The sequence below is a fragment of the Anser brachyrhynchus genome, assembly GCF_964034855.1.
Source record: "Anser brachyrhynchus genome assembly, chromosome: 27".
Lineage (NCBI taxonomy): Eukaryota > Metazoa > Chordata > Aves > Anseriformes > Anatidae > Anser > Anser brachyrhynchus.
This window is the reverse complement of record NC_137720.1, coordinates 236218-256799: the sequence shown is the minus strand read 5'-3', so window position 1 is coordinate 256799 and position 20582 is coordinate 236218. Positions and strand designations below refer to the sequence as shown.

The window sequence follows — 20582 nt, the reverse complement described above, 5'->3', positions numbered from 1 at the left end:
TTCCATAACAGAAGTGTAGACGGATACACCAGGACATGGTACAACCCTGCCCATATTCTGAGGATTGTTCCATTTCAGTTGGTCTTGTATAGTAAACATGGCAAGACAGTAGTGTTTTTCATGGTTAGTGAGTTGATCTATTTTTCAATCAAGTTAGTAAAGTTTTTCACATCTAATAGTTGCTCAGTAGTCTATAAATAGTAGTATTCTCTGTTCAACAAGACATGTTTCCACATCTTAGCCAAATAACACCCCAGAACGTTACAGTTTTCAAATGGAATCTCGTATTTGCAAATAAGCAAAAGTAAAACTATTTTCAAAGAGTTCTTCTGTTTTAAGGGTGAGTCAGGCAATGAAAGCTTTTGAAGATTACGAGGAGAAAATATATTACTTCAGTTTTGCAAACTTAGAGTCAGGTGCAGCTGAGGAAACTTAGAGCTTTAGAACTAGGTTTTCAGTATTTTAAAAGCCATTTATATTGCAGAATATTTATGGTATGTGATGCAAGTAGCTTTGTTCTATAGAACTGAGACAATTTTCAGCCTCTCCTTCCCTGGGGAGTGGAAAGGCAGGCTTTATTATAGAATTATAGAGTGGCTTGGGTTGGAAGGGACCTTGAAGATCATCCAACTCCCCTGCCATAGACAGGGATGCATTTAGTAACATTTTTATTCCAGATACATATGAGTGACTGCATTTTGTTAAATTTTATAAATACAAGCAATTTTACATTTTAGGTAGTTACTTAATAAGTTGAATAACCATCTTGGAGGATTTTTTCCTTAACAATTAAGTGAGTACATTAAGTAATTAACTGATAAAATTGTAGGAATATATTTATCCGTAAAACACAAATGCAAGCATATTTTAGTAAATGTTGTTTTTCTTAAATGTAAGTTTTTATCTTTTTGCTTAGGACTGGAAGGGGAAATGTTAAAAGAATCCCAGCTCAATCGAGAGTATTTGAGGGCAGAACTGGAAGAAGCCAAAGTTTCATTGCAAAAAACAGAGGTACAGCTTGTTTATAGTTTTCCAATATAAATATATGAGTAATTGCATAAATAACTGCCGATACTTTTTAGATATGGAACAATTGTAGCTGTTTGTTACAACATGTTTAGAAATGACATAATTGTTTTGTAGGCTACTCAAAAGAGCTTAGAAACTGAACTGCAGACTGCAGTGAAAGCATTAATTCAGGTCACTCAGGAGAAAGAAGCACAGATGGAAGAATGTAAAGAAACTAAGGCTTTGCATACATCCATGATAGAAGAGTTCAAGACTTCTACTTCCAATTTAAAAAGCTTGCTGCAAGAAGAACAAAATAGGTAATTTAAACAGTTTACAATCAAAGAATAATTTTATGGGTAAAATACTAGATTACTGAGCTGCTGGGAATAAAACCTAAACATCTTGTGTGATCTGGTGTAATAACTTTTTGTTTTGAATCAGTAGTAACTCATTCACTCATCATCAATGAGTTTAGCTGTAACCACTTTGGTTTTTATTTTTGTATGTCCTTTGTCCGTCTAGACCTTGAAGATGGTTGTAGAATCATAGAATGGTTTGGGCTGGAAGGGTCCTTAAAGATCATCTAATTCCAACCCTCCTCCCATGGGCAGGGGTAGGGCAGGGATACTTTCCACTAGATATCCCTGCTCATGGCTGCGCTGTTTGATTTTGTGTGGATGCAGTTCTTAACTAATAGAGTGGTCATCTCATTTGGAACTTCAAAGTTCTTTAATAATGAAACATTTAGTGCGGAAGATACTCTTCCTCACATGATAACAGTACTATTTAATACCAATCTTTATTATTCCTGTATTTCAGGCCTTCTGTATTTTTAAAAAATACGTAAATGTCAAAGAACCTATTAGCAACAAAAATTAACCTTTCTAAAAATGGGAATAGAACTGTGGATGTATATTTTAAAACATTATCACAACTGAGTTTTTTAATAAACAGTGATTTGGGGTACCTGGCATCAAGACATCTTCCAAGTAGTTGCAGGCTATGATAAACCCAAGAACAAAGGGAGATGAAATTGAAATTCATATTTTGACACACCAGTCTAAATGCAAAGAATTTAATGTATTTTTTTTAATTATGCTGGTTGATACTGGTCTATGAGAAAGTAAATCTTTGCCCTCTTGATTTTGATAAAGAAGTACAGACATATGTGTGCATATATTTGTTTACTTTTGTCTGCTGTTCAGAAGCTGTAAAAGTGGAATTTGATACATTCGATATATCATATGTATCATATATCACATATCTTTGATATGTCATCTACCTGTGGAAAAGCAATATACTTAAAATGCTTGTGGTAAGACTTTGTCTTACTGTCCATAGACTTTCAAAAGCAGTGCTGTATGCTGAACAACAACAACAAAAATAATTACAATTTTCTTAGATTGAAGAAATATGAAGAAGAGTCAAAACTGCTTACCTTGGAGCTCACAAATAAGTCTGCTGAGCTGGGTAAGATTTATAGAAAGAAGGAAAATGAGCTACATAGTAATAAGAATGTTTTCTTCTGTTTCTTGAAAATAGACTATCCCTGTGTTGTAGCTGTTGCTTGAAAAAATAAATTTACCATAGCCTATACCTGCCAGGACTGCTTAAATTTATTTTTACTCATCCTACTCCCATTTCTTTGGTAGTCATTGTATCTGGCAATAGTCGAACAGCAATGCTGTAGAGACTCAAAAGTAAGACCATACATGCATGGATGCTCCTGGAACTCATTTTGATTTCTCTGCATTATCCCAGTTAAGACTAACAGCAGGCCAGACCAGTTTCAGAGGTAGTGTTAGACTGCTGAACAATAGATTCCAAGAATTACTTCTGTAGCTTGTAGTAGAGACAAACCCACCTGCATTAAGCTTTCCTGCAGACCACTGTCCCTGCGTTGGATGTGGAACGACACCTACAGTGGTTCGCTATAAATATTGTTTTGATACCCTGTGATTTTTAGATATGCACTCCTTAGCACCCAAACCTTTGGCATTGTTTTCCCACTGTGCAGTATATGTCTATAGCCCTGATATGATAGATGAGAAATATAGTTTGATATATGTATTGAGGGAATCTAACAATAAAGTTGTTCAAAAAATGCTGATAATGTTTCTCTGGAATAAGGTGAGATGTTACCTGCGATGATAATAAGCAAAAATGAGTCTGGTGTTCAGTACTTGCAAAAAATATCAATAATGTTAATGTACACCTAGAAAACACATTTCAAAGTTACTAATAAGTGGTTTCCTTTTTCAGCATATTCAGATTTTTTTCCAGAAAAACACAGATGCATCAATGCCTTGAGACTACTGCTTTGTAAACATTCATACAGTCCACACACTAAGACTTGAAGCCACGGTTGTGGAAAATATAATAGGTTCTAAATTTTATTTCAGATGAATGATTAGATTAGCTTTTCTTCAGATATATATTCATTAATATCTTTCTGTCTCTCTTTTTTTTTTTACTCTATATTCAGATTAAGTGATAATTTGGGTTTTAGTTTATCTTTAAAATATCTGAACTTAATACAACAAGTTTTGAAAACTAGGCACTGTGAAGTGATAAATGCTTTATGTTGTCTTCTATGTATGTAATTTTTTCTGTTCAATTAATTTTACATTGTATGTGCTGTAGAAGAGATGACTAAACTAAAATGTGACAAAGAAATGCAACTTGAAGAGCTGTCAGAAACACTGGTAAATGTTTATTTTATTAGTTTCATGGCATTTACTTTTTATATGTAGTCTCTCTTGCCGTGTAAGTACCTTATATGCCATATAAACACTGTCTAATCTGTCCTACTGTTGCTTTCTTATCTACCTTTTTGACTATTTTGCTGTTTTCTTTGAAGGACTTACTTCTTTCTACTGTCTTGCTTGTTTTATTTTTCCATGTCAAGATTTTTGGTTATTTCCTCCTTCATTCACACCTATTCAAGTGCCACTCTCTATGATAGGGATTTCCTATTTTTATTTATGCCTAGTATTCATTCCTTCCTCATCCTGAACCTTTCTGAAAAATAATTTCGTGTGTGGGTGTGATGAACATTAGCTCACATCTTGTGAACACAGCATATGATATTTAAGCCTGAAGGATTAATTGACACCACTTGGAAAAGGCAGTAGAATTTGTGAAAAGGTTATGCGTGACAAAATGAGGGATCTAATAAGCAATTTCATACATTTCCTAGGTTTCTTACTTCACAAGTCTGTTGCAATTATTTTGCTGTTTGAGAGGTGTTAATTATGGTGAGGTTTCCTCCGTACTGCAGTGTTTAGTATCTAAAAAGCATTGCCTACTATGTTAATACATGTCACTTTTCAGAGAAAACAATTAGGAGTCTGAATCTGGAGGATGGTCTTACGGGTTATAACACCATTTTCCATGTATTCCCATTAGACTGGGTGTTCTTATCTCCTTATAGGGATGTTTCCTGAGGTAATCAGCTCTGATCTATGTGAACTCTACTAAACCTCAACACAGGCCCATTTTGTTATGGAAGTCTGAGTTATATGAAATACACTTCTAATACAGAATGATTTTAGTTATGATCTTGTATTTACTAGTCTAACAGGAAACTACATCAGTTCAAGTAAGGTAGTGTGAAATGAGGTTTGCGTTTACCAAGTGTATTTGTTCCTTATGCATTTAATTTTCTCAACAGTTTCATTAATGTTCTTAAACAGGGTAAAGCTGAGGAACTTCTTGAGAAAAAGAAAGATCTTGACGCAACTGTTGAAAATTTGCAGGAGAGAGGAAAAGAAATGAAAAATATTCTTCAAATTAGAGAGGTCAGAATAAAGGGTGATCCTAACATTTTTCTATAAATAGTTACACTTTATCGCTTGTATATACATAACATAAGAAACTTGATGTAGTTGGGCCAGTAGTCCACCCAGTGTAGTATTCTGCTTCTGAAAATGACAGCAAAAGGTTCTATGCAGTAGAGTAGCCTGGCTATTGTCTCTGGTCCATCCCCCTTACATTCCTACAGTAACTGTATTAAGGATGTTTGAGGACACATCCTTGTCAGTTCTCTTTGTTACCTGTTTATAGACTTACCCATGTCCAATAGTTTCATCAGTTTTTGAACATCTTCATACTATTAGCATCCATAGCCTTCTGTGATAAGAAATTCCAGAAATCCATTATATGCTGTGCTTAAAAAACTAAGTGTACATTGACACACATGCACTCTCTTTCTCCCTGTTATCAACTGCAATGTAAATGTAAATCAACTGCATGCCAGTGTATACACTGTATCACTAGTTATTCAGAGGAAATAGTATTCAAGGCATTAATGTGATGTAGTTTATAATACATAACAAAGCTTGCCTTGTCTTGTAATGACAACCAGTTTCTGAGCAGTTCAGAAGGCTTGTAGAAAGTAGTAGCTTTGTAGTTCAGAATGCATTCAAAATATGTGCTTATACTATCACGTAGGACTGGAATTCTGTGTGTTTTTTGTTTGTTTGTTTTTATATGTAGGTGAATTCAAAAGCTTATGATGTCTGAGGCAACACCGTCTTTATTTAAATGCCCATGGAAAAGTAGTTTTGTCAGTACTTTCGCAGAGCGTAGTTAGACTATAAAATAGGGGACACGTTTAACATTCATATCAGATTTCAAGATTTCACACTACCACACTACACCAGTGTTACGTAAAGATAAAGTCTGGCTAATTTATGGAGTGTCTGTAGCTTTGTTTAATCATAAAGCTTTGTATCATCAGTTCTTTTCTGATAGCTTTCATGATTTGTAATTTACATATGTATACTCACAACGTTTCTTCTTCTGCAGAAAGAAATGCATGATTTGCAAATAGAGCTGACTAGTAAAGTTGAAAAGGAACAGAGTTATATAGAACGACTTACGACACTGAATGCAGATCTTGAACGAGAGGCGTATGATGATTTTTGAAAATATAGTATCGGTTTAATCATTTTTAGTGTTACATAGAAGTTACTTTAATATACAACAAAATGATCTATGATTGTTCTTTAATGAAAATTTTGAATTCATATACACAGCATGACATCCTCTATATATTTATATTAATAATATATTGTAATATATGTATAATTATATATATTATTACATGTTATAATACATATTATTACATATTATAATACAATACAATTACGTATTATAATATATGTACTATATTATAATATATAATTGTCCCATATTTCTGTGACTTAGTTGTGTTAATATGAAGAGAAAATGTTTCTGAAATCATTGTTAACCCTGCTTTGATGTAGATGTCAAACTACATTCTTGCCAACAGCCATTATATTTATACAACAGTTGACTCATTTTTGTTCCTCCTCCTGTTGCCTTTTCACATCACTATGACTCTATATTAAATTTGTTGCAAAGATTGCATTTGCAGGTTCAGGCCTGGACTTTTTTCAGTGTGAAGTAACATTTTATAACAGATAAATTTAATTTAAAAGGAAATTTCAAACTGCACATTCTTATTTCTCTTGACCATTTATTTTAAATTAGGCTAAAGAATGAGCAACTAACAGTGCATATCAACACGCTCTTATTAGAAAAAGAGCAAATGGACCTAGAGAAAAGTAATATAGCTGCAGAACTCAGGAAACTACAAGAAATTCATGAGGTAAGTTGTAAACTTCCAACTGTTCTTAAAGGATAACATTCTTTTTAAAATATAAATCATATGGAAAACTTCAATATCACATAGTTTTGTAGAGTATCTGAACTCTATGTTGTCTTTAAAATACAGTATATGTGCAGTTATCCTTGTGAATATAGCATTTCAAGATACTGCTTAAGATGTCACCTTGAATTTTACTTATTTTATCTATATGTGTATTTATTTAGGGTGATAGAAAAAAAGAAGAAAATACAAAGCAGTTAGTAGACAATCTGGAAGAAACAAATAGCCAACTAAGGCAAGTAAAAATAAATATCAGTGTAAAAAACGGTGTTAAAAGAAGTAGGTTTGCTTCTTTCACAGTTAGTCTAAATGTTGTGTTCATATGTTGCTTTCTGTTATATTTAGATTAATGCTTTTTTATGCATTGTAGTTAAATTATGGGCCTTTCTCTGTACAAAAGCAATTTAGTATTGGTGTTGGCCATGTAGAAGTTTTTACAAGTTAGTACTACCTATTGCTATGATTTTTTTTTGCCATTTCTTCATGTTACATTTAGAGACCTATCCTGTTCTGCATTAACCTCTTAAATGTGAATAAAATGAATATAGAAGTTATGGGTTATGAATTAAATTTGAAAAAGTGAAACTGATTATGTTACATTTTGAAGTTAGTCTTAGTACCCTGACAGGCAGCCTTCGAAATTTCACAGAAGCATTATGCTATTACAGATCAGAATATAAGGGGAACATTTTTTCATACTTACAAAAAGTATGTACAGGTCAGATGTTAACTTAAGTCACTTTGCAAAATTTAAAGAACAATCCCATTGAACAGCTTATGAAATTCTTATCAATATTAGTTGTAGATAACAATCCAGCTCTTTTTAGGAAAAAAAAAGAATGGATAAATACTAAATAAAGCAGTATTGAAAATAAGTTAATATTCTTAAATATTTACTAATATTTGGTAATTTGGCATTTAGAAATGAACTAGAGTCTTTGAAGGAGAAGATGGCAAAGAAAGGTGAAGAGATTAAAAGCAAACTGGATGAAAGTGAAGAAAATGTATGCCATGTAATATGCTTTATCATTTGAAATATATAACATACATAACGTTACCTGTAGGACATAATCTAAATGTAAAATGTATATAATTTTTTTTATGCAAAGCCCTACCTAGGGATATTATCTCTTCAAACGGTTTTCTTCTTTCAGTGCTTCCATGAATTGAGTCACCATATATACGTATTTTGAGCTCTTCCAGTTTAAAAGACAAGGACATTCACTGGGATGTTTACTCTTTATATGGAAGCTTAAGAGTCCAAATTTGTTATATTTTAGGCAAACATAGAACCTCATTTTATTTATTATTTCCATTTACCCATTTAGTGATGAATAGCATCCAGATTAGCTTTCAGTAAATAATATGAGTTTGAGTTTGAATTTCTTTAAATATCTTTACTTTCATATTGTATTGTCAAAGCACACCTGCTTTTTTAACATCACAGTGGATTTCAAAATTTTATCATAAAATTCAAAGAAGATATTCAGGGCATGAGATAGTTGCTTAATTTATTTAATTTGTTTTTTTAACAAACAAATACAAAATGGGAATAAATCTAATTCTTTTTGACAGAACTGCTTTGAAATTTTAACATAGTAATTAGTAGTAATTCTATGATTATGCACTTTTCTTCTTTAAGATAGTACAAAAGTTCTGATAATGGTTTGACTAGATTTATAATTATAATTCCAGACTAAGAGTATTGAAAATGAAATTTCAAGAAAGGAAAGGCAGTTGAAGATTCTAGACAATAAGGTAAGAAATTTAATTTTTTTGTGGATTGTAGGTAATTTCATACAAGCTAATCTTTTAAATCATGAAGCTACTTTTTTTTTTTCCTCCATAAGCTCAATAACCACTGAAGATCTGGTTAGCTGCTATTAAACTTGATGTCTGTTACTGGGCTAGCAGAATTCTTGTAGTACTGCATGGTCAAAACTTCAGTCGTAATGTGTTGGCATGTGTTTTAGTCCCACTGGAATTAATTGGACCTGTGCAAATGCATATTTAAGAACTTTGACAGTAATGTCTAACGCATTGAGTCATTTTTAAGAGTTTATAAATTAATGTTTGAAATATCTCTTTTAGTTGAATAATTTGAAGAAACAGGTGGAAAATAAAACAAAGTATATTGAAGAGCTGCAACAGGAGGTAAATGCATTTTTTAGAAGTCTCAAATACATAAAACACAGTATTTTGAGGTTACTGTTACTATTCAAAAATTTTTGTCTGGTGTGATTTCTTCAGATACAGCTATGTAAATTAGAACGTTTCCTTTCTTACCTTACCTCTGAGCAAACTAAGGAGTTTGGAATTACTTGGTTTATAAAATTATTCTTACTTTTGTAAAATGCAATTATAGTAAACTTTTTAAAGAGTCTTTAGTAAACTTTTATTATTTTCATTTAGGATATGGTATCATCAATCCATGGTATCACACTTGGCATAATGATTTATTTTAGTTACCGATAATAGAAAAGACTTGTACATAAGGACAAATTGTCAGTAACTGTATTGTAAGAACATACACTTTTTTTTCATGACATCTGTACTTTTTCAGTTGGCAGCACTTGCCCAGAATAAAATCCCTGAATCATCTGCTTAGAATCGATTATTATATCTGTTCTTTCATTATAGCGCAGCACAGGAGTAAATTTATTTATATATAAGCTCTGTAGAACAAAAGCAAGAGGAATGATGCATCTTAGTTTTTCTTCCTATTCTGCACCCTCTTTCCTTATTTTCTGTTGTTGCCCATTAGGAGTCTTTCATAAAGTCATGAAGAGTAAGGAGCAATATTATTAAAGCAGTTGAACACTTTCGTTTGGAAAATTGTTCTAGAACCTGAACTGTACTACAATGAGAAGACATTTATTTGCTTGCTGAAAGCTAGAATTTTGAGGATTCTGACCTACTATATGAGGCTAAATCATTGCATAATACTATTAACTTGTTATAGTGATTGTTTTACTCAATTTTAACAGAACAAGGTGCTGAAAAAGAAAATGACTGCAGAAAGCAAGAAAACAAGTATTTATGAAGGGAAGGTAGGTTTAATTCATATCATGTGTAAGATAAAGGTAAAGCACAAAGACTGAATTTCTAAGTTCTTATGTAATTCATTATAAAACATGTTCAACACATTCTTCATTGCTTTATGGATCTGGGATACAGATTTTACAGAGGTAAGCACGTGATTTTTGGAAGATGCTTCATTTTCTAATAATTGGATATGAGGCTATCAGACGTGTAAGAGAGAGACTTCATGTATCAAGGAGTTAACGTTCCCAATAAGTCCCTTTGTTTTTTGGTTGATAGTATACCGAACATTATTCAGTGATGTCACTCCATTGAAAGAGAAAAACATTAAAAGAAATGCATGTATTATTTACTTTAGGCAGCTCCTTTACTGTGTTCTGCTATGGTAAGTCCTTTATTTGAATATTAGAATATTGTGTCCACTTTTGGGTACTTCAGGAAAGATGGGGACTGTTTGAGGGTATTCTCATGAGAAACTTAAAGGACGAACTAATCAAAATAAATACTTGGTAGGAAAACACATCATAAAAATGTTAAAATCTTAAATGGATTTGCAAGGCAGGAAATAAAATCTCCATCTCAATATTTTTTAAGAATACACAGCATTTAGAGTGGCTGCTCAGGAACAGGCTTTTCCTATTTTTTTCATACCAAATTCTTATTAATATCAGCAGCTAAAAGGAGTTTCTCCTTTTTTAGAATTAAATAAAATTCTGAAAATAAATTATTTATAAATAATCTGTTTCTTCATTTCACAATTTGAAAGATTTAATCATAAACATAATACAGTCCTACTCCCAGATCTTAGGAGACTATTAATTATGCTTCATTTTCTTACCTTGCATTCCATGCCAGCAATACTAAAGGGCTCTTTGTACAAAAGGCAGAATACTGTCAGATCATTAACGGGTTATTCCTTTATATCTTAATGATTCTTTGTGATTCACTTGCTCTAGTTTTAGGACTGCTTTATTGACAGTGATGCACAGAACTGCTATTATGGGCTGCCTTCCCTTTTCTGGTGTTGCTGTAGTTTCTAACTACCTTCAGACCAAAGTTCAACTCTATGATAAAAAAAACGAACATTAAATAGGAAACAGTACAGTCACATACCTGAAGAGTACAGAGTGGCTCAACTTGAAAATAAGATGAAAAATAAAGTCATTGACATATTTATTTTTGAACAAGTAACAGCAATAATTCTCCATTCTCAAAAGGTGAATAAACTACAGCTAGAGATGGAAAATATGAAAAATCAACATAAGGAAACAGTTGACATGTATAAAAGAGAAATTGAAGCAAAAAGAGTAACTGAAAATAAATTGCTTGAAGAGGTGAGAGTTGTTAATTTTTACTGCAACTTTTAGTTAGTTTTTGATGTAAGATAATTTATCAATTCTTGTTATATTTTATGAAGCTATACCAGCGAGATTCCTTGCACTTACATCGCAGTCTTGTAAACATAAATGGAACTTCTTGTGTATGCCTGTGAGCAAAGCTTTAGAATAATAGATTCTTTAGGTTGAAGCATTTGTATGTGTCTTTAAAAATAAGAACCTAAATAAAAAATCTTTTGTCAGGATATTGTCCCTAGAAATTCTATTCTTGGTATAAGTACAGAATAAGAAAAAAAAAATTATAACTTTTCTCGTATTAGTGTTTTCCTGCCCACACTTTCTTGATGATAATATCAAAAGGGCGGAGTGCTTGAAATGGCCTTCTGGTTCAAAATGGCACTTATCTGCCTTGGAAGAATGGAGGTACTTTTAATCTAGATTTTAGTTGCCCATTTTAACGAAGTGTATAAAAGATGCAGGATTTGAAAAGGATCTTGAAAGCAAATGAAGACAACACTAAATGAGACTATATAGATTGTACACACAGAGGTGGGAAGAAATGTAACTAAGATTTTTTTAATATGTTATTCTTAGTTGTTCATGAATTAAAAGAAAGTTGATACTAACAGGTAGAAAAGATGAAGTTACTTGCTGATGAAGCAACAATAACACAGAGAGAAATGGACATCCGATGTCAACACAAGATAACTGAAATGATGGCACTTATGGAAAAGCACAAAGTAAGATTTCTAATGTGTGATAGATACTATGATAAATAAAAACCTTTCAAAACCAGAATTTACAAATTAGAAAGTGAAACTTGGTAATAAAGACCTGAGTCTAGGATGATGAGGTTTAACACACTTGACTTTTCATCATCTAAAAGTAAATTCACCTTCATATTTTGAAAGCATGTTTACTGGCAGATAAATTCAATTTATATAAATTTTTGGGAATCTTAACATGATGTGAACTAGTAGCACCTTAGAATTCCCAGTAATTTTTAAGGTAAGACGTGGTGGTGGCACTGGCCTTTTGAAGATGTCTTGTAGGCTGCATTTTTTTTCATCGTATCATATTTGGAGACTGAAAAAAAGGAGCACGTAGGTTTTTGTGCTTTGCAGGTTTTTTTTTTAATATTCTGACTTCATTTGATACTGTCCTAATGTAATGTTTTTCAATATCAATTTGGGCCTCTTTTTATGAGGAGATTCTTTAGTGAACTTCAGCAGTATAACTTATTTTTGTCATTTTCTACTGTGTTTTGCAGTAGAATTAGCAGATAACGTGCATAATGCTGCCTAGAAATAAAACACTATTGCCCCACAAAATAACACTGCTTGTGTATTGTCTGTTGTACAGTTTCTGCAGAAGTGTCCATGTTTGTTCATAGTGCTTTCTGAAGCTCCAGAAGAGCTTTATTTCAAAAAAATGAGTAATGTCTTAAGACTAGATAGATCTATAATTGTAACATTTAGTCAAATAACTTTTTTTTTTATTTTTAACACAGCATGAATATGATAAAATGGTTGAAGAAAAAGATACAGAGTTAAAACTATGTAAGATAAAAGAGCAAGAGCAGTTGTCATTGAAAAGAACTTTGGTAAGGCATACTCTTGAGCACTGAATAACTAAACGGAGGGGTTGCTGTCCTAAAAGGGGAATATAATTATAAATGTAATATTAGATTTTTTCCTATTTATTGCTCCTTGTTTTTTAAGTATCTGATTTAGTGTGACTGAACAATAAGGAACAACTCACCAATTTATGTGTACTATATTTTCTTACAGATTTCAATATGTACATTAAAATACTAATTTTCTAGAGCTTACTTAAAGTAGCTGTGCTTCTCTGTCTACTTTTTCTAATAGTGCATTATGTTCTAACATCACTGTCTACTTACAAAATTTTAGCATTAAACATTTTGATTTTTTTATCCCCTTCTGACAAGTATTTTTAGTTCTTGCTTTGAACAGTTGTGGCCAAGTAACTCTTAGTAGTACTTCAGCTCTTTTTAAAAGAAACAAAACTTCAACTCTAGAGTTGTATCACTTTTTTTTTTTTTTTTCCTTTCTGGGAGCCTTAGCTTTGAGAAATGTTCCGAGAGTCAACAACCCCTCAAGACTTTTATGAAAGTGTAGTTTTATAACAGCTATTTAAAATGTAGTATTTTTCTAACGTTTACCTTCACAGAATAATTCTTTACAGCGTGTTTTTATTAGACTTTTTTTATAGAAGGTGTGACACATCAAGCCAATATTTTTTTTATTCTTTTGAATTTATTTTTATATGATGAAAAATCAACTTCTTTGATCATGTGTTATTTTAGTGATTGAGTTATCTCTAAAAGTGAATTGTAAATGTCACTCAGCATAGTAACTTTATGGTTAAATTAGCTCTATTGAACAAATGGAATTTTCTTTTGTTTATAATGAATATGAAATAATGTCTCATTTGGACGATTTTCTTTTTTCCAGATTAAGCATAGCTAACCCTTTCCATTGGTTTCTTCTAATTGGTTTTAGGAAAGCGAACTGTCATGTTTGAAAAGTGAACTGTCATCCCTTAAGGAGCAGCTTAAAGTAGAAATTGAAGAGAAGGTATATTTATATATTTAAGGTAGCAGTGTGGGTGACATGTTTGGCCTGGTCATACGCACTATAACAGTGATAACTGTGAAATGAGTTTCTGATTCTAGGTCTTACTGTCTTGAAATGAGAACTTGATGCTCCCTGAAGTCATTATGTATAATTTCTGGTGGTAGTGAATGTTTTACATTACTCCTGAGTAGGTAAGTGTGAGGGGAGCAAGGAGAGATTAAAACCGCAAGAAGACCTGTTAATGCTTGCAGGGATAATGCTAAGAAAGCCAAGGCCAATCTTGATATAAAACTGACAATAGACATGAAGGGCAGCAAGAAAGGCTTCTACAGGACCTGCTGCTGAATGTGGCAGGAATTCTGGTAACAAACGACATGGAAAAAGGCTATGGTACTCAGTGGGACCTGGAAAATCAGGAACAAGGTAGACTTACCCTTGGTGGAGGAGGATCAGATTAGGGAATCTTTAAACAAACTAGCCAAATGTAAGTCCATGGGACCTGGTGGGATACACCCCTAGGTGCTGAGGGAGCTGGCCAGTATCATTTTGTAATGGCCACTCTCAATTATCTTTGAAATGTCATGGTGACTAGGGGTGGGTCCTGAGGAGATGAAAAAAACAAATTTCATTCTTATCTTCAAGAAGGGCAAGACAGAGGATCTGGTGAACTATAGGCTGGTCAACCCTACCTCAATCCCTGGGAAGGTGATTGAACAAATAATCCTAGAAACTATTTCCAAACATATGAAGGACAAGGTGATTGGGAGTAGTCAGTATGGATTTATGTGAAGGGGGAATCTTGCTTAACCGACCTGATTGCCTTCTGTGGTGAGATGACTGGCTAGGAAGATGAGAACACTGGGAGTTCTTTATCTCAAGCTTAGTAAGGCTTTGGCACTGTCTCCCACAACATCTCCACAGGCAAAATGATAAAGTTTAGGCTGGATAAGTGGACAGTAAGGTAGACTGAAAACTGGGTTAACTGCTGGGCTCAAGGGACTACAATCAGTATGGTACAAAGTCCAACTGGAGGCCAGTCACTAATGATGTACCATAGGGGTTGATACTGGGTCCAATACTGTTTAATACCTTCATTAATGACGTAGGTGATGGGACAGAATTTATCCCCAGTTAGTTTGCAGATGATGCAAAACTGGGAGGTTTGATAGAGCGGATGATTTCAGAGGGATCTGGATAAATGGCTGAACAGGAATCTGATGAAGTTTTTAACAAAGGGAAATATGAAATCCTGCACGAAGGATACAATAACTCTTAGAACCAGTACAGGCTGGGGGCTGACCAACTGGAAAGCAGCTTTGCAGGAAAAGCCTTGGGGTTCTGGTGGACAGGTTGAACATGAGACAGGATGTGCCCTTGTGGTAAAGAAAGGTCAAGGGAGGTGATCTTTTTACTATATTCAGCACCGGTGAGACCACATTTAAAGCACTATTTCCAGTTGTGGGCTGTCCAGTACAAGAAAGATATGGACGTACTAAAGCAAGTCCAGCAAAAGGCCATGAAGATGATTAACAGATCGCAGCATCTGACGTAGAAAAAAGGACTGAGAGAGTTGGGATTGTTTAGCTTCAAGAAGACAAATTTCAGGGGCATATTATCAGTGTGTGTAAGTACCTGGGGGTGGGGGAGGAGGCAAAGAACATGGAGCCAGATGTTTCTCAGTGGTATCTATTGAAAGGACAAGAAACAATAGAAACAAAATGAAGTACAAAAAATTCCATTCAAACCCAAGAAAAAAAGCTTTTACTGTAACAGTAATAGAATATAGGAGCAGGTTGCCCAGGGAGGCTGTGGAGTCTTGGAGATGCTCAAAACCCAGCTGGACACTGTTGTGAGCAACCTACTCTAGTACACTGCTGTGCGCAGGGATGTTAAACCAGAGGATCTCTGGGTCCATTCCAACCTTAACTATTCTGTGACTCTGTGATTTTGTGACTGCTATATAGTATTCTTCAGCTAGCAAGAGAAATGCGAAATAGAATTAAAAAGTCAGTGAAGGAACACTAACTTCAATAAACAAAAATGTTTCTGTTTACCTGAGTGAAATAATAACTAGAAAATAAAACATTTACTACCTATCCCACAACTCTCTTTTGGAGAATTTTGCGAAAGAAACCCTCCAAAATATGGTTCCTGAAAATGAAAAGAAGCACAAGGTAGTTTTAATGTTATCGTTAAATAATTTTAAAAATTGGTAATATGTACATAAGCAATCTAGATTAAGTTCTATGATAAATAATACACGCTGGCCAAAAGACATTGAAATGCTTTTAATTTAAACCTTTTTTAATTTTAGAAAACACAGACTCATTTTACTGAGATACCTAAACCTCATTTAGATCTGGACTGTACATCTATTAATGTAAAAAAAATATTGCCTCAAAATATTCCTGTAAAAGTCAACATGACGGAAAGTAAAAAAACATCTCCTCCAGCACCTGCAAAAAGTCCCATGGGTAGTCGATTATTAAAGGTTTGTAACTCATGATAGTGAATTGTTCTTGTTTTATTTTTCCTACTATTTATTTCTCTATTTAACTTCTACTAAAAAAAATCTATTTAAGTAAAAACAATCTTATTCTTGATGTCACTCATTATCAGTGTCTTTCTGAAAACTTTTTCCTGCAAGCTTGTTTGTTTGCATTTTCATAAATGTTGGCTATAGTATGTACATAGTGACTACAGTTCAAAATAACAAATGAATTTCTTTAGATGAGCTTAAAGAGATTAGATATAGTGTGCCATAAAACTCAGTTCTTCCACGGAAGAACTTTTTTTTTAATTGATTTGTTTGGATCTTTGTTTCATGCTTTGAATGGAAAGATAATTGTTAAACAGTATCTCTCTGTTGTCTGCCTGGATATTCTGTCTGTTTAGTTTTTGATTCCATAATTACCATTGAAAATGTAATTTTAAATGCCATCTTTTTCTTTTGCAGACATATATTGTAAAGACTCCCCCAGTACATAAAATGCAAAGTGAAAGCACAAATCTGCTTTCAGAACAGAGGAAAAAGCAAAAAGTGCTTCTGCAGCTGGATGCTCAGTCAGATAGCTCTGAACATAGTGACCTCCTGGTAAAAATCTGAGAACAAATAGCATGGTTAATAATTCTTTATGCACACTAACGTATCTAAGAATGTAAATAAGGCATGTGGGCTTCTGTATACAAATCTATTTATGAGTGATTTCTTATATAATTGGTTCTTTCTGGAAATGTATTTGTATGTACATAATTAGTAACTTTATGACAGAATACTGCAATATAAAAATATATATTCAGTTTTATAATGAATTTTTACATTGTTTTTATTGGAACTGTTGAGGTTTCATAGTGATATCTTAACTTTCTTTTTCATACTGCAGTATTCCTAAGGGGAAAGAAAAGAGATTTCTGAATATAATATAATTAACTTTTATTTTTAATTTAAGAGCATAGTTTCAGAGGAAGAAATGTTTAAAAAATTATACAAAGATTATCCACAAGCTTCACAATTATATGCCATGACACCAAAAAAGGTATGTTACCTTTTCTTCACATCAAAATGAACAGTAGATCAAATTTGTTTTAGAAACTAATGGATGGCTTTATTTTTTCTTCTTAGAAACCGACTACATCAAACCTGAAAGCTCCAGGCTCTGCACTGAAACTTACAACTGTGAGAAAAATGAGAGAGGCTGGATGGACTGCAGTTTCCAAAATGGACAGGAAAAGAAAAATTAAAGAAGCTGAAAAACTCTTTACTTAAAATAAAAAAATGACTAGTGCCCAGCATTATTTGATTAGTGCAACCACAGTGTTATTATTCTTTGAGAGTTAGTACGTTGTTGCATTTTTCTGTTTTGTTCAGTATGTTTAATACTGCATTAGATAAACCTTATAGACATAGAACTACTGCAATCTGTTGAGCATTTTAAACATTTCATTCACTATACTATAAAAAGTCTTTTTTGAAATTAGTCCAAATATGAAGAAAGCTGTTTCAAAAAAAATAAATCTGGCATTAGAAGTACTGGCTGTAACAAACTTCAGTTCTGTTATGTAAAATTTGCTGTTTTTCTCAACGTATGATTAACAAAAGGATATTATTTAGTAAATGAAACGCTGAAGCTGCTAAAATGCATGCATTTTAATGTGAAACTGTCTTTTTCTTTCATTGTAAATGTCAGAACTGTCTTTTTAGACTGTTTTGTTTGCAATAGCTACTACTTTGGTATGTTAGAACAGTTTTGGAACTTTTAAAATTGGATTTTCAATAGTATTATGGATTTTCAATAGTATTACGTAGGTATAAGATTTCAGCTTCATTAGGAACAAAATATGTACACACATTTTAAGATTGTAAACACAGTAGTAAGATGTCATTAAATTGTTAATTTGAAGCATAAACTGTGGAACCATATGTTGTTGCTTTATTTATTAGAACACGTATATAAATCACCAGACAGCTTTCCTAAGAACTAACAGCTTCTGTCATGTAAGCATAAGAATAGAGTAACATATATTTCTGCATTAATCTTTAATTAATCTTGGTTCCACAACAACAAAAACCTGCTTCAGAGCCTAAGGATAACAAGAAAACTGCAGGTACATCTTAAAAATAGTAAGAAAAATAAAAATCCTGGATTCATCTGAAGTTGGTAGCAAAACATGTATTCCATTAGTTTTGTGCAGCAGTTTTATGTATAGGCTAGTATTTCAGGTTCCTTCTGACTTACCTGTTGAGCAGTGATATTCATAATATTTTTTATGTATTCAATTCATATTAAATTATTTACTGATAAGTATTTTCCAAAGATCTGAAACAATGTACTGTTTTTTCCCTCCATGTTTGGAAATTGAATGTGCTGTGCAAGAAGATTTTCTGAGAAACTAGAATGACGTTTCCTGCTGGAAATGTATTTCATACATTTGCAGAATACTGATTTTATGATGTATCTACTTGAACAGTGTAAATTAGACCAAACAAAGAACAGTTGCTTATAAAACACAAGTTTCAGATGTCTGTTCTTTTCAAAAAAGATTATTTTACAAGAAGTAGTGTAAAATAATCCCTTTAAGCCTCTCACATGTACATTATTTATCATGTACATAGAATGTCATTGAAAGTCAGTTATTCTTCAATTCAGTTGGGGATGTCACTCACTAATCTCTCTTTACCTACTTAGCAGGAAAAAGAAAATGTACGCAAGGAAACACAACATGTATGTGCCACGTGTCATTTATTTTAATAGGGGTTGGTGTTTTATACAAGATCTAAATACCCGTCAAAGTTTGTTACTTCATTTCAAGATGGCACATTTCTAATTTTGACTGTTGCTATTGTTACCTTCAACAGATATGCAGATTTGACTCCTAAGGTAGTTACAGAGTAATCAAAAATAAAAAAGTCAAGTTATTTCAAAGTATAAGAGACTTCTGCCTAGTGTTCTCAGCTGTGGCTCACATATAGATCAGTAAGTTATAATTTTGCAATATTCAAGTTAAGATCCAAAATCCACATCAAGCTTAGCTTGCACACATTCATAACTTTGCTCATTCCAGAAAATGTGGTTTGAATGACTTCCTGTGGAAAGGTAAGTAAATAAATACATGTTTATTGAGATTTTACATGTTTTTCTTATCATCTGTCAAGCATGATTTCCTGTATAGTGGTGTATATATATACCTCGTATCTGACATTGTCCGAGAAGACATTATAAGAAACATGGGCAGTAAGAATTAAAATTCTACTGAACTATTTTAAGTTTGTACATGTTACAATGAGTCTTGTAGTACTTAAAATGTTTTGAAGGTGGAGAAAAGTCTTTTTTCGACTTGAACAATTAGAAGGGTGTATTGCCCATGTCTAGACTCAAATGTAACGTAGTCAGTTTGGACTACATTATTCTCCAGTGATGTCTTGGCAGTCTGATACCACAAGTACGCATTTTTTGTATTAATTATTTGCCAAAAATACAAAAATACCATTAATACCACTATAGAAAACTTACAGGAAACAGAAACAGGCATAGTATGAGGCAAGTACAACTCTACATCCTTCCTAGGTGACTAAATTTCCTGTAAGTTTTCTATAGTGGTATTAATGATATTTTTGTTTTTTGTACTTACTTACAGTAAAACTGAAAACATAACATTATTTTAGGCATTAAATCAGTTTGCACAGGAAAAGCAAATGTAAATGAATCCTTCAGGTAGCACACAATTAAAAAAAAAAACTAAAAAGCTACCAGATAGCAGCTATTCCTAGTAGTGAATATTGATGCCTTTATTTGTGGGATTTTGTTAAAAGTTTTTAAGACTAAATTCCAATAGTAGCCATGACATTTGTTATTGGCTAGTTCTACTTACTACAAGTAAGATTTTTATATATATATGTATATGTATATATATGTGTATATATATATATGAAAAATACGTGTATGTATATATTTATACATATATGCTTTACTGAAAACATTGGCAAGATAAGCTAATTTCTAACTGCCTTTCTAACAAGGTTTTAAAATGTGTATTAGCCTGTGACAATAAATAGTTATTATTTGAACAGACTTTCCTTTTTTTAACGCTATTTTGAGAAATAATTGTATTTTGACTAACATGAAATACAAACACATTATATATTTGTTACATTTCTTTTTATTCTGAATCTTTACAAATAAGTTTTATGGAGGATGTGGCCTTCTCTGTCTGAGGTGTAAAATATGTTATAAGCAAGAATATAATTGATAATGATTGTGCAGATAATGATTTGTTACTTCTTGGCATGGAGGAGTACTCCTCCCTAAGCCTATGATCTACAGCAGCTTTACTGTGTTTCTATTTCCACAGTTTGTACAAAGCCTGCATGGCAATCCACTTGCATTTTTTTCCAACACC

At 32.7% G+C, this 20582-nt stretch overlaps 1 protein-coding gene across 8 annotated transcripts in view; it reads left to right on the top strand.

Annotated features, from left to right (window-relative positions):
* Window positions 1–20274, top strand: part of SYCP1 (synaptonemal complex protein 1) — a 29538-nt gene extending 9264 nt beyond the window's left edge. For 2 of the 8 annotated variants that reach the window (XM_080569632.1, XM_080569628.1), the window contains 20 exons: window positions 917–1011; window positions 1144–1328; window positions 2414–2481; window positions 3655–3716; window positions 4707–4811; window positions 5821–5924; window positions 6529–6646; window positions 6871–6941; window positions 7629–7719; window positions 8402–8464; window positions 8798–8860; window positions 9694–9756; window positions 10966–11082; window positions 11715–11825; window positions 12596–12688; window positions 13611–13685; window positions 16000–16176; window positions 16642–16779; window positions 17135–17221; window positions 17308–20273. In XM_080569632.1, coding sequence (XP_080425758.1) covers window positions 917–1011; window positions 1144–1328; window positions 2414–2481; window positions 3655–3716; window positions 4707–4811; window positions 5821–5924; window positions 6529–6646; window positions 6871–6941; window positions 7629–7719; window positions 8402–8464; window positions 8798–8860; window positions 9694–9756; window positions 10966–11082; window positions 11715–11825; window positions 12596–12688; window positions 13611–13685; window positions 16000–16176; window positions 16642–16779; window positions 17135–17221; window positions 17308–17451 — 2030 coding nt within the window. In that variant the 3' untranslated portion in view covers window positions 17452–20273. Of the gene's footprint in view, window positions 1–916; window positions 1012–1143; window positions 1329–2413; window positions 2482–3654; window positions 3717–4706; window positions 4812–5820; window positions 5925–6528; window positions 6647–6870; window positions 6942–7628; window positions 7720–8401; window positions 8465–8797; window positions 8861–9693; window positions 9757–10965; window positions 11083–11714; window positions 11826–12595; window positions 12689–13610; window positions 13686–15999; window positions 16177–16641; window positions 16806–17134; window positions 17222–17307 lie in introns of all 8 variants that reach the window. The other 6 variants (XM_080569634.1, XM_080569631.1, XR_013942449.1 and 3 more) reach the window with 5 other exon arrangements.
* Window positions 20275–20582: the final 308 nt, after the last annotated feature.